Genomic DNA, 12,668 nt, shown 5'->3' on the forward strand with positions numbered 1-12,668 from the left:
CTTATTATTCAGTTATACAGTTATGGTTACTATGCATGTTAATTAATGCTTTATTAACTCAAATTATGTGACCTTAATCTAAAGTAAAGACTATTTATGCTTTATAAATTCCTTATAAATGGCAATTAAAGGTTATTAGTATCAAATGAACATGTATTTCTAAAAATACATTTAGAATAAACACAATGAAATAAAATTGGATAAAACAACAACAATATATTACATTAACAATATATCATGATACATTTCAGTGTTATTTAGCGATGTTTAAACTGCACAGTAATTTTATTTTAGTTAAGATTGCAGAGATTTATTTTTTATTTGATACATTTTTAATTGTGTATCTTAAAATGATTAGAAATAAGTCATTTATTTTCCGTTTTTTCTCTTTGAAATATGACTGAGCCTTTAATTGTCATTTATTTGGGATTTATAAAGCATAACTAGTGCTCACTTTAGACTAGGTCACAAAACTGCATGAAGCATGACTTAATAAAGAATTTATTTACATAAAAATTAACTATTAGTACATGGGTGAATAATAAGATATATAAATGTTCATTTGAATAGTTTATTAATAATTTACTAACTCATTCTGAATGATCTTTAAAAACCAGCAGCTTCTCTTAAATAACTAGTTTCTAAATGATCCAATACATAATTTAGTAATGAAAAACTAATCATTAAAGTATGAAAATACAATCATTAAGCACATTATAAATGTGAGTATAAGTCAAGAATAGAGCTTTTGTAGCTGTCTTTATAAACGGCTGACTAACATCTATTAAATGTACAGTTAATGCCTAACAGATGATGAATGAACTATTTGCTAATGCTTCATAAATGATTCATAGTGTGTAGTTACTCTAAAGTTTTACCATTTTTTTAATAATCACCAAGCAAAACATTTTTGAATGTATTTGACCATTTAGGTGCGGACCTTGAGCTAAAAGATGCTTTTACATGTTCTAATCTGTCTGTGAGTGCTTTTATAAAATGAATAAATCCAAAACACTCTAATGAATTTAACAAAAATCACGTTACAAGTTTTGACTGATTTTCAGGTGAAATTGGGTTTTGCGGAGGAATGAATGCACACTGCTGGCAAATGAACGGATTATACCTCTGATCAAATTCAAATGGTAGCATTACTTCCTTTTCATTATTAGTTTTGGCATCATGTATTCGTTCAGTCAGTGTTTTAACAGCAGACAAATATCGTTACGTTGATTATTCCCAGTTCTCGATCAATAAAAATGAGTTTACTATTATCAGTAATGAATACATTTAGCTTTTTATTAAATTGGGATGAATAGAAAGTTAAAATTAATAGCATTTATTTCAAATAAAATGATCTGAAACATGATTAATGAGTTGCATTTTAGTCAGTTTATGTTTTCCTGATAAAAGTATTTGTAAATGAAAAAAAATATATATATATATGAAATACCATGGTTTCTAAAATAAATGGTCGCAGCAGGGGTCGCAATCCAACGAAAGGCTCATGGCTTTTTATTTGTTTGCATGTTGTTGTTCTTTTAACATTACTACTAATATTTTTTATCTTCTGTAGGTTATAGATAAAATATGGTGATTCTAATAGTTTAATAAAATGTATTTGACTTTTGGAAATCACCAAGCAACCCGCCCCTCCCTCACTGTCACACGATCCTCACTTTACTATTATTTACTAGTACAGAATTTAATGTAAATGTAATTAGCATAGTGCTACCTCTCCGTCACGTGGCAGAGGTTGAAAGTGGAAGAACAGGGACTGGCCAAGAGACACACTCTGGAAGGGATTGTCAAGATTATCACTTTTGTAGAGCTTTACCTTTAAAGAGAGAAACAACAATGTCAAGCTTCCATCAAAAAGAAGAACCTACTTTAAAAGAGTATTCAAGAAAAGACATCAGATGCAAAAACCTCTGAAAGTGGTCAAAGAGCATCAAAAAAACAAAAATAAAATAACCAAATGATTGTAAAGACAGTACCAGATTGTTGAATGTGAGGGGTCCAGTGTCCTGACTGAGCAGGTTTGAGCGGAAGTTTGCTCCACTGAGAGACATGTCTAGAATAAGCATTTTTCTCAGCCTCTTTATGTTTATGTTTAGATATTACACTTAAATCATTTTCAGTTATTTCACTTTTAAAGGCAATGAAAATAAATTATTCTTTGCCATAACAGTGAAAATACTGAACCTATACACAGGAGCTTGTAAAAAATGCTCAGTTTAGAAGAACATTTTAGATGACACTTAGAGGTTTTTGCATCTGAACTCCTCAAGTTGTATTGCACTTACCCATAGAGTGGGAAGATGCTCAGGGGAAGTGATGACATTTCCACTCAGATCAAATTGATTGATCTGTCTAAAGGCGATTATGTTGATTCCATCAATATCGGTGTTGCCGACCTAAAAGAATCCCAAAAATATTTACACATAAATAAAAACTTTAAATATGAGGTTTAAACCAAAACTAAGATGAATACTGTATAAATGTGAACGCTCACCTCAATTGTCTTGTGTGGTGGCAATGCTCTCTCTATGTGATCATTTCCCTCTCCTCTCAGCTGAATGTTGTAGTTACAACCAGGCTGGCAACAAACATCAGACGGCAAAATTTGTTCAAAATCATGTAGACTACCAAAAAAATGCTTTAGATCGGTAGCTTTTTCCTTTCAAAGAAGACTTTCTGTTCACCAAGGCTGTACTTTCATTGATCAAAATGCAGTACAATTGTAAAAAAGTATTACAATATAAAAAGAATGCAGTTTAAAAGACATCATTTTCATTTCTTCAGCAGCATGATCCTTCAAAAATCATTCTAAAATTATGTCCTGCTGCTAAAGAAACATTATTACTATTATTTTCAGTGGTAAAAATTGTTGTGCTGTTTCATATCTATTTGAAAAGTGCAAGTTACCTTTATTTGCTTGGTAACACTTTACAATAAGGTTGCATCAATAAATACATTTATAAACGTAAACTAATAATGAACAATAGCATTTATAGATCATAGTTAATCATTTACTAATGCATTATTAAAATACAAATTCATGCATGTTAAGATTAGTTAATACACAATGAGTTAACAATGGACAACATTATTTCTATTAATTAATATTAACAAAAATGAAGAAATACTGTAATAAATGTATTGTTTCATTTTAGAAAATACAATCATTCACTTACTATCCTTTGGCTTAGTCCCTGATTTATTAGGGCTTGTCACTGCGGAATGAACTTCCAATTACTCTGGCATATGTTTTTTTTTTTTTTATGTGGTGAATGTCCTTCCAGCTACACAAACATCAACTAACACAACCTTATTGTAAAGTGTTATCATTTACTTTAATTCATCAAAGACATTTACAATATAGCAAAAAATGCGGTCATTATGATAAAAACTATGAAGTAAGAATTTTTTTTCTTAAAAAACGAGTTCTAAAAATCATTATTAATGATTGAGTATTAATAATAACTGATTATGATAGAGCAGCAAATCAGCATATTATAATGATTTCTGAAGAATTACAATACTGAAGACTGGAGTAAATTAAACAGTCAATCACAGAAATAAATGACATGAAAACAGGTATATATTATATTAGATACTGTATATACTGTAAAAGAATTAAAGTAACTTCAATGGTAAATTAAAAAAAATGAGTTAGTAAATGATTAATAAACTATTCAAGCCACAATAAAAATCCATAACCTGGTTAACAATATGTTTCTCTAATATATATATTCCCTGCATCTTTCTGCTGACAATGATTCTATTTAGTTATTCTCTTTTTAGGTATTTTCTCATCAGTGAGTTTTATGTTACATCTAATGTTGATTGCATTACTTTAATGTCATGCATGTTATCATGATGGGGTTTATTAGTTGAATGACATTGATCATCTTCTATTAGTACGTTTCTCTGCTCGTGGGAAAACTTGTTTGTGACGAGCTTTGGATGATTATGGTTGTGATATTGTCAGTATAACAAATGTATGACGTGTACATGTTCATATTTCAAAACACTAGAGTAAAATTTTAAATTAATAAAATACAGTAGTTTAAAGCAAAATAGAAAAAAAATATTTTATGGTTTCTACAGTATTTGTAACAATAAAGATCTGGGAACCACAGCTGCCACTTTTTTTTACAGTGTAGGTATATTTTAAACTTGTATATTATTACTAGGGATGCTTTGATCGATCTGCATCAGCCGATAATTACATTTTAGCACTGGATTGGTACTCGCCAATCGGGCCGATCTCATGAACCAATCGCAGGTGTTCATTTACAGGTTACCACACAGAGCAAAATGCATGTGCATTTGTCAGCAGCACTACAGCACGAGATGAGGTAAATGATGTGTGGCGGTGGGATTGATCGCTGCTGTCTCAACACAGTAGGTAAAATACGTAGAGGTGTGGTGCAGCCTCTGTTTATGCAATATATTGGTGTGACTTCTGCGAGTGATGTTCTCTTTGCTGCAGACAATGCATATCCAGTGTTTTGAGCTGTTATGACACAAACAGAGAGATCTCCCCTATGGTCTTATACAACCATATAAGCTCTGCACTAGCAGCTCATTGATGCCCGTGAATTAGACAAAATATGCCAAAAATCATGAATATTGTCAGCATATTATAATGATTTCTGAAGTATCACATGCTACTGAAGACTGGGGTAAATTGTGAAAACAGGTATATATTAAATTAGACACACTGTAAAATAATTACTGTATCTTCAATAGAAAACTCAACTGTAAAAATGCCACAAAAATCTATAACCTGTTTAACAATACGTTTCTTTAATATTTATATATTAAAGATATATGAATTAGCAAATTGTGAATTAGCAAGAGAACAGATCGTGAGAGGCACAGTGATTACATTTGTTAGGTTAAATGAACAGCACAGTAAAGATATCTTGAGTGCACATCCCTGTCTCTCTCATCGAGCTGCTATGAGGCTATCCAGAGCTGCATGTATTTAGGTCTTTTTACATTTAAGAATTGAAAGTTCTGTGACAATACTGCAAGTTCACTAAAACCTGGCTAAAAATTTTGATCAAAAAAATTATATTTTTTAAACTTTAATATTTAATAATATACCTTTTTGTAATAGACTTATTGCAATAAACAAATATGTATTTATAAGTGTGCATTTAAACTACTTATGCATTAAATACTCCAAACTTTCTTCATTGAGAAATGTTAAATTCTTCTTCCATCATTTGGAACGTTTCTAAATTGTTTTGTGGGTAATTTTTCATACCATTTTTTTATGTTTTATCTATTATTTTCTGTAAAGTTGCTTCTAATCATTACATGTCCAAACTAAACTGTTATAAGAGACATGTTTAAGGGACTATATGCAACATCCTTTATTTATTCTCTTATGTAAGGAAAGATCTCTCTACTTACTGCAAGTATCATACTTGGAGGGAAAATGTGCTTTATGCATTATAAAGCTAGAAGCATCAAAATCGGTACTCATATCGGCTGATCACCATGACAAGGTATCGGTACTCGGTATTGGCTAAAAAATCCTGATTGGAGCACCCCTAATTATTACGGTTTATTCTTTATCTTTTATCAAACATAAGAAGCTTTGGTGAGAAGAGCCTTCTTTAAAACAAATCGAAAACACTTCCCAGAAATTACTGTATCTGAGAATTTCTGAAGAGTTTCCTCAATGAAGTCTCACCCGTAAGCCTCTGAGTCTAAAGCGTCCCTCTTCATCAGTAACAGTGTCTTCACTGTACATGCCACACTCGCTCTGCCCCACTGCCTCCACTGCAACACCCTGCTCCGCATCGCCACCTATCGACTGCACTGTTCCATAGCAGCTAAAAGACAGCAAAACACACAATGGAAAATTGATTTCATGACAGACAGGGCATATTTTGATCAAAAGAGTCACAAAGGATTTTTTTTAAAGATTTATATATTTTCAATAATAATCTTTTGAACTTTCTTTTTTATTCACAAGTTTATCAAGTAGAACAACTGTTTTAAATGCTGACAATAAGATGCTACTTGAGAGCCAACTTGTCACATAAAGAACGTTTTTTGAAGACAACTGAATGCTGAGTAATGGCTTATTTAATACTATTATTGCCTTATAATTATTATACTTATATTTAAACAAAAAAATATATACTTTTAAAATAATTTTAAAAAATGGTTCTTTCAAAAATAAAATAAAGATCTTCGCATTTGTTTTCTTTTTGCATACTGACCTGTAGGCTGTTTTGAAGCCAGTGATGGGAATATGCAGTACTTGTCCTTCTTCTACAGTTATCATCTGTGCTGAGGGCTCAAAGCGGAACTCTTTCATCATGGGCTTGAAATAGTACTGGCCAGGACTCTGAAATGGTGAGTAGATATAGCAAGTTATAAGAATCTTACTAATGCATTTCCTTTTAACAAATATGATAATATTTATTAGGAAATATTTAATTTTATGCAAAATAGACTAAACAGATATTAATGAGTAAATTAAAATATTAACATAAACTAATGGTGAACAGCAACTTAATTCAGCATTACAATCTTTTTTTTTGATGTGACATTTGTTGATGCATGTTACCTTATTTATTAATTAACACGTCAATATATGTTTAGTTTACATAACATTTAGTATTGCTGCATAAAGCAAATGTCATTGTTATCTTATCCATGGATAAATGCATTACTGTATGTGCAACTAAACATTAACTAATTAAGCTGTTAATATAGAGAGAATGAGTTCAACAAATATGAGGAATTTAGCATTAACAGAGATATCATATTGCTCACAATTAGATCATGCTAACTAATGCATTAACTAACATATGTTCAGTTAACATCAAAGAAGATTAAGTTATGCTTAACAAATGTGTTGCTCACTGTTAATTCATGTTAACTAAAGCATTAATTAACGTTAACTAATACAACCTTATAGTAAAGTAGCATCAAAAAAACTTTTAAACATTGACATTATATGGAAGTTTTAGAGAAAGGGTACCCAAACTCTGCCCTGGAGGGCTGGTGTCCTGCAAAGTTTAGTTCCAACCCCAATCAGTCACACCTGGGGCTAGCTAATCAAGCACTTACTAGGCTTTCTAGAAACATCCTTGCAGGTGTGTTGAGGCAAGTTAGAGCTAAAATCTGAGGACACCGGCCCTCCAGGACAGGGTATGGACACCCCTTTTTTAAAGCATCAAAAAAACTAAATTACAAAATGATTGTGACGACTGTACCAGGTTGTTGAATGTGAGGAGTCCAGTGTCCTGAGTGAGCAGATTTGAGCGGAAGCTTGCTCCACTGAGAGACAGCAGAACCCCAGACAGAGGAACGCCATCCTCTGCCTTTATCTGAAAGAGAAGAAAATGGATTAATAAATAACTGATCAAATGTGACAGCCCAACTTAAATTATGATATTAACGTGACTGACCTCAAAAGTGACACCTGCCAATGCAAAAGCCTTGAAGTCTCCTGTCTTTCCTTCCACTGGAGTCAGGACGAAGCCCTCTTTACTCGCACTGATGTCATACTGAGAGTCACTATGTAAGGGTCCGACACTTATTTATGGAGAAAACAATTAAGAATTGTATTAATGAATTAATACATTGTATCAGACTGCTGAATTCACTCAATATATTTTACACACAATTAAACAGCTATTAAATAAACGAATGCAGTGTGTCACTGAACAAATAAGATACCTGTAGGCTCCATTTTCATCTGTGAGAACTGTAATGAGAGGTGTTGTAGCTTTGCTCTCCTTTATAGTGATTTCCACACCCTCTAATGTAGGAGCCACCTGCCCTGTGAGGAACAGTCCTGCCCGGCCTGTAATCTCCACCAATCGACCTGGGCAATTTTCTGTGAGAAACACATTAGAAACAAAGTTAAAACAAGCCATTTCCTTTCAAAATGTTTAAGAGCAAATAGGAATAGTGAGTAAAAATGTATTTATGTTGAATAAACTTCTTGGCATGCAACAACCAAAACTTTGAAATAGATGTATCTACAGTTGTATTTTGTAGATTTAATGTAGATGACAACACAGGCAAGAATAAATAAAATTATCTGGGTAAATAGGTTATCACCCTGTAATACTCATTCATTCATTCATTCATTTTCTTTGTACCTTAGTCCTTTTATTATTCTCGGGTCGTCACAACCGAATGAACCGTTAACCTATCCGGCATATGTTTTGCTGCCATCTCTGGGAAACATCCATACACACTCATTTACATACATGCACAATTTAGCTTACTCAATTCACTTGTACTAGGGCGAGGCAGTGGCGCAGTGGGTAGCACGTTCGCCTCACAGCAAGAAGGTCGCTGGGTCGCTGGTTCGAACCTCGGCTCATGATAAAGACATGTGGTACAGGTGAATTGGGTAAGCTAAATTGTCCGTAGTGTATGAGTGTGTGTGTGAATGTTTCCCAGATGGGTTGCGGCTGGAAGGGCATCCGCTGCGTAAAAAACTTCATTCCACTGTGGGGACCCCGGATTAATAAAGGGACTAAGCCAACAAGAAAATGAATGAATGAATTCACCTGTACTGCATGTCTTTGAATTGTGTGGTAAACCGGAGCACCCGGAGGAAACCCAAGCGAACACGGGGTGAACATGCAAACTCCACACAGAAATTCCAACTGACCCAGCCAAGGCTCGAACCAGCTACCTTCTTGCTGTGAGGCGACAGAACTACCTATTGCACCACCGCATCGCCTACTGTATTTAGTTATTTAGCTAGATAGATGGAGCAACTACTTAACCCTGTTAGTGATGTTTTTATCCACTCTAGGGTGATTTCAAGTCTTAATTTGGCCACAATTTTCTCCATAAATCAAGCTTAGAGAAAAAGCCCCCCGGAATTCCAGAAATGATCAGATGTGCTTCAACATTAGGCACATTTAAATCAAGACTGAAAACAGCTGTTTAGCTTTGCCTGTACTGAATGAGCACTGTGCTATATCCGCCAGATCGCACTATTATGTCTTTCTTTTCTTTTTCATTCTTTTATAACCTGTTAAACACATTTTATTCTGTTTTATCTGTTTTTTATCATTTTTATTATTTGTTTTTATTTTATTATACTTGTCTCATTTTTCCTGTATATGTAATTTGCTATATAAATAAACTTGCCTTGCCTTATTATCTGTTGCAGTGCAAAAAAAGCTTCTACATGGAGTAAAGTGTGTGTATGTGTGTGTGACCTTTGCACACTTATCTTGAGATTTCTGAGAAAATCTAAATAAACCCCTCAGCTCTTAGAATATAGTAAACATAGTAAGTGTGTTTATGCACACACATTATAATCTGGTGTTTACTCCATAGAGCTCCATATAATAGCCAAACATTTTTTCACATGCCCATCTAAAGGGTTAATAATGCCAATTAATTATCAACAGTAAAAAATACCTCTTCCCAATAGGGAAAACCACCAACAATCAAGAATGCAAGATTATATGGTGTCATGGCTTTGCAATCAAACAATGTCATTATAACGGAAGTCAATGGAGCGAAAACAACCATCAACATAACAAAAGGGTAGTACATTTGAATAGTACAAGGATCAACTACAGTTAACATTATTGCAATAATCAACAATGATTGCTAAATTATTGTTAATGCTGTTATCTCAGTATGAAATGTTCAATTTAAAAAGAAATGGCTTTGTCTGTTCTTCAGTGGTGTTTTGTTTAAAACAGGAGTTACATAAGGGAGGAGGGAACAAGTGTGTTTGAAGCTCACAGTATGTAACTTCATTGTAGTGAAGTCTTATTATTCAACTATGCCTAGCTATACACACTCATCCATTCTGTGGCACACTTAAATCTAGGCCAAAAATAATTAAGGCAGAGCTAAAGGCAAAAGAGTATCCAACCTGGAACTAATAAGGTACTATACTGTTGAAGCCAACTGAGTTCATTCATTCCTTTAAAACAAAGTTTGCACTCTCACCACCAGTGATTGTAGCCTCTACTTCAGGAGGGTAAAACAGAAATTCTTTGGATGAAGGTGTGACTGTGATCTTCTCCCCAGCCCTAAAACAGCACATGCCACCAATATATAAAGTTAAGATCACAAAAATAATTGCACTTGACAGAAGAGACAAATTCTTTGGATGTACAATTCTACAATGACAAGCTTTCTCCTATTATCCTACCGTGCCCAATAGGAGAATTCATAGTGAAAAGGCTCACGAAGTTCCTCTGGTTTCTCTTCCACAGGGGGGCTCTTCTCATCGCCTGCTTCTCCTCTCTCTTTTTTACGGGCAGCTATTTCCAGAAGTTGCTGCTCCCTTCGCTGCTCCTCATTTGAGCGTAGAGGTCCCAGAACCAAAGCAGGCTCACTCTCAATAGAGGATCTGCCAAAATAACAGCCAGCAAAGTTATTTACAATGTTAATGAGTAGGATTCTCATTAAAAATCTTACTTGCTTCTAAATTCAAAACTAGCTGATGTTATAAAGGGCGGAACTCCTCATATGCAAACATAAGCATGAACACACAATGGTGAGAGTGATATTACATCCATCAAAGCACTTTACTCAGGATAAGGAAGTCACAACATAGGACTTGCTGGAGAATAGTTCCAAAGTGCTTTTCATTGTAAAGGGAAGTTGACCCTGTTCGGCCGCAGTTAATTTAAGCCTTTCACATGAAAGTTTTAAATACTTCAGCTGACCCCTCTGTCTGAGTTTTGTTTAATGTGACTATTATTTTGAACACATCACTTCTATTTTTATTTTTCATGGCAACACATCTGTTAAAAATGTGAAAAGCTGCAGCCTCGTGCACTGCAGTGGATGTATTAAAGCTGCTGGATTTATAACACATAACTTCTCTCAAAGTACATGTAAGTAATGGCCCGTTTCCACTGAGTGGTACAGTTTGATACGGGTAACCTTTATCAGGTTTGTGTTTTTCCACTGCCAAAGGGATACCAATTGTGGGCGAGGTGTATGACAGAATGCTTCAATTGACATCATTCTAGTTTGAGGAACTGTCAAAGTAAAGCTGTACGGGTTGTTCACATATAATATAAGAAGCACTTCTCAGAAAACTGATGCCTTATACACATAAATCCTTGTCTATAAATGTTCACTAACCTTTCTATGAACAATCAATGATCAATGATACGAGTGCAAAATAACCTACTGTAATGTCTGCAATTATACAAAATAAATAAATGCAACATATATGAACACCCCTTACAGTCTCCAATATATTACCAATTACAGAAAAACTGTACTTTAGTCTTTATTTGAGTTCAAAAACAACATGCAACATATATCAGTGCAAACCTCTCATCTGCATTTTAATCTTCAGCAGTACATGTAACCGCTTGTTAGAAAGTAATTCCGTCATTTTGAGTTCATAATAGTCCAACAGATATTGATAATAGTTAAACATGGCAGTTTACTCATGTTTTAGGTTGCTGAAAAAATCGTTTGCTCCTGTTTTTTTTCCGAGCTTCCTTGTTTTTTCAAGAAGAAAAGATCTTGTCTGTTTCAGAAAAGATCGGATATCAGAAGCACTTCAATAATCACAAGCACGTTATTATCATCAGCTCAAGAAGTTTGCTATTTCAAATATAGATGCGCACATGAGTTCTCTCCAGAATTGAAACCGCTCGCACTTTAATCGGCCTTGTAAACAACGACGGGGCAAAGGGTAGATTCTGCTCTTTTTCTTGGCTTTGTGGCTGTTCATAAAGACGGCGACAAAGTTTGATTGAGCTTGGGTCAACCATGGCTCATTATTATATGTATATATTATTACAGTGTAAAGTTTCGACAGTGTAACATTATTTAAAAAAATTATGTTCCCTTTGTTTTCATTTTGCTGGCTGGTTCACACGCTAGTGACCAAAAAGCAAAAAAAGTGTAAACCAAAAGCGTTCAGCGGTGTGTGATGCTCCACCTTTTGGTACCCTTTTGCTGTGCTAAGTACTAGAGCTGCACAATTAATCGAAAAAAGATTGCGATCTCGATTCGACGCCCTAGACCACAGGTGTCAAACTCAGTTCCAAAAGAGCCGCAGCTCTGCACAGTTTAGTTCCAACCATAATTAAACACACCTGATCAAACTAATTGAGTCCTTCAGGCTTGTTTGAAACCTACAGGTAAGTGTGTTGGAGCAGGGTTGGAACTAAACTGTGCAGGGCTTCGGCCCTCCAGGGATTGAGTTTGACACTGAAGAAGATTTTATTCTCTCTGTATGAAGTATTTTCTAAGTGTAAAGCAGTTAATTTTTTCTTCACAAAATGTATGTAGTGTTTGCAGCAAACATGCCAGCATGTGTTAAAAATACTGTGTAAGATGAGTATGCCTGCACAGGTGCAACACTAGGAGAAGGCTGAGTGACTGATTGTGTAGAATAACTGAATATGTAAAGCACTGATCATATATGTTAAATACTTGTATGAAGCTATATGTGTTAGAAGTTAGAATGAGTAACATATTATCAAGTTATTATCCTATCATAACAATGTATGTAAACACTTAGTTCCTTTGCATAAGTTGCATCTATACCTTGCTGACATAGACCTGTAACATCTCTGTTGACATGAGCTAGTGGGCTGAGAGCCAAGAAAAGCAGGACCCCTTAGACTAAAAACCTATTCAAAAATGGTCAAGAGTTAAAAAGAGACTTAGGG

At 34.3% G+C, this 12,668-nt stretch overlaps 1 protein-coding gene across 1 annotated transcript in view; it reads right to left on the reverse strand.

The window, feature by feature from the left end:
- Positions 1–12,668, reverse strand: part of nomo (nodal modulator) — a 44,028-nt gene that overhangs the window by 7,802 nt on the left and 23,558 nt on the right. The window contains exons 19-28 of the mRNA XM_002662315.5: positions 10,175–10,375; positions 9,970–10,052; positions 7,714–7,873; positions 7,443–7,569; positions 7,248–7,361; positions 6,246–6,373; positions 5,711–5,852; positions 2,513–2,596; positions 2,304–2,414; positions 1,733–1,834 (exon numbers count right to left, since the gene is read on the reverse strand). Of these exons, the coding sequence (XP_002662361.1) occupies positions 1,733–1,834; positions 2,304–2,414; positions 2,513–2,596; positions 5,711–5,852; positions 6,246–6,373; positions 7,248–7,361; positions 7,443–7,569; positions 7,714–7,873; positions 9,970–10,052; positions 10,175–10,375 (1,252 nt within the window). The remainder of the gene's footprint in view (positions 1–1,732; positions 1,835–2,303; positions 2,415–2,512; positions 2,597–5,710; positions 5,853–6,245; positions 6,374–7,247; positions 7,362–7,442; positions 7,570–7,713; positions 7,874–9,969; positions 10,053–10,174; positions 10,376–12,668) is intronic.

This window comes from Danio rerio, chromosome 6 (genome assembly GCF_049306965.1).
Source record: "Danio rerio strain Tuebingen ecotype United States chromosome 6, GRCz12tu, whole genome shotgun sequence".
Classification (NCBI taxonomy): domain Eukaryota; kingdom Metazoa; phylum Chordata; class Actinopteri; order Cypriniformes; family Danionidae; genus Danio; species Danio rerio.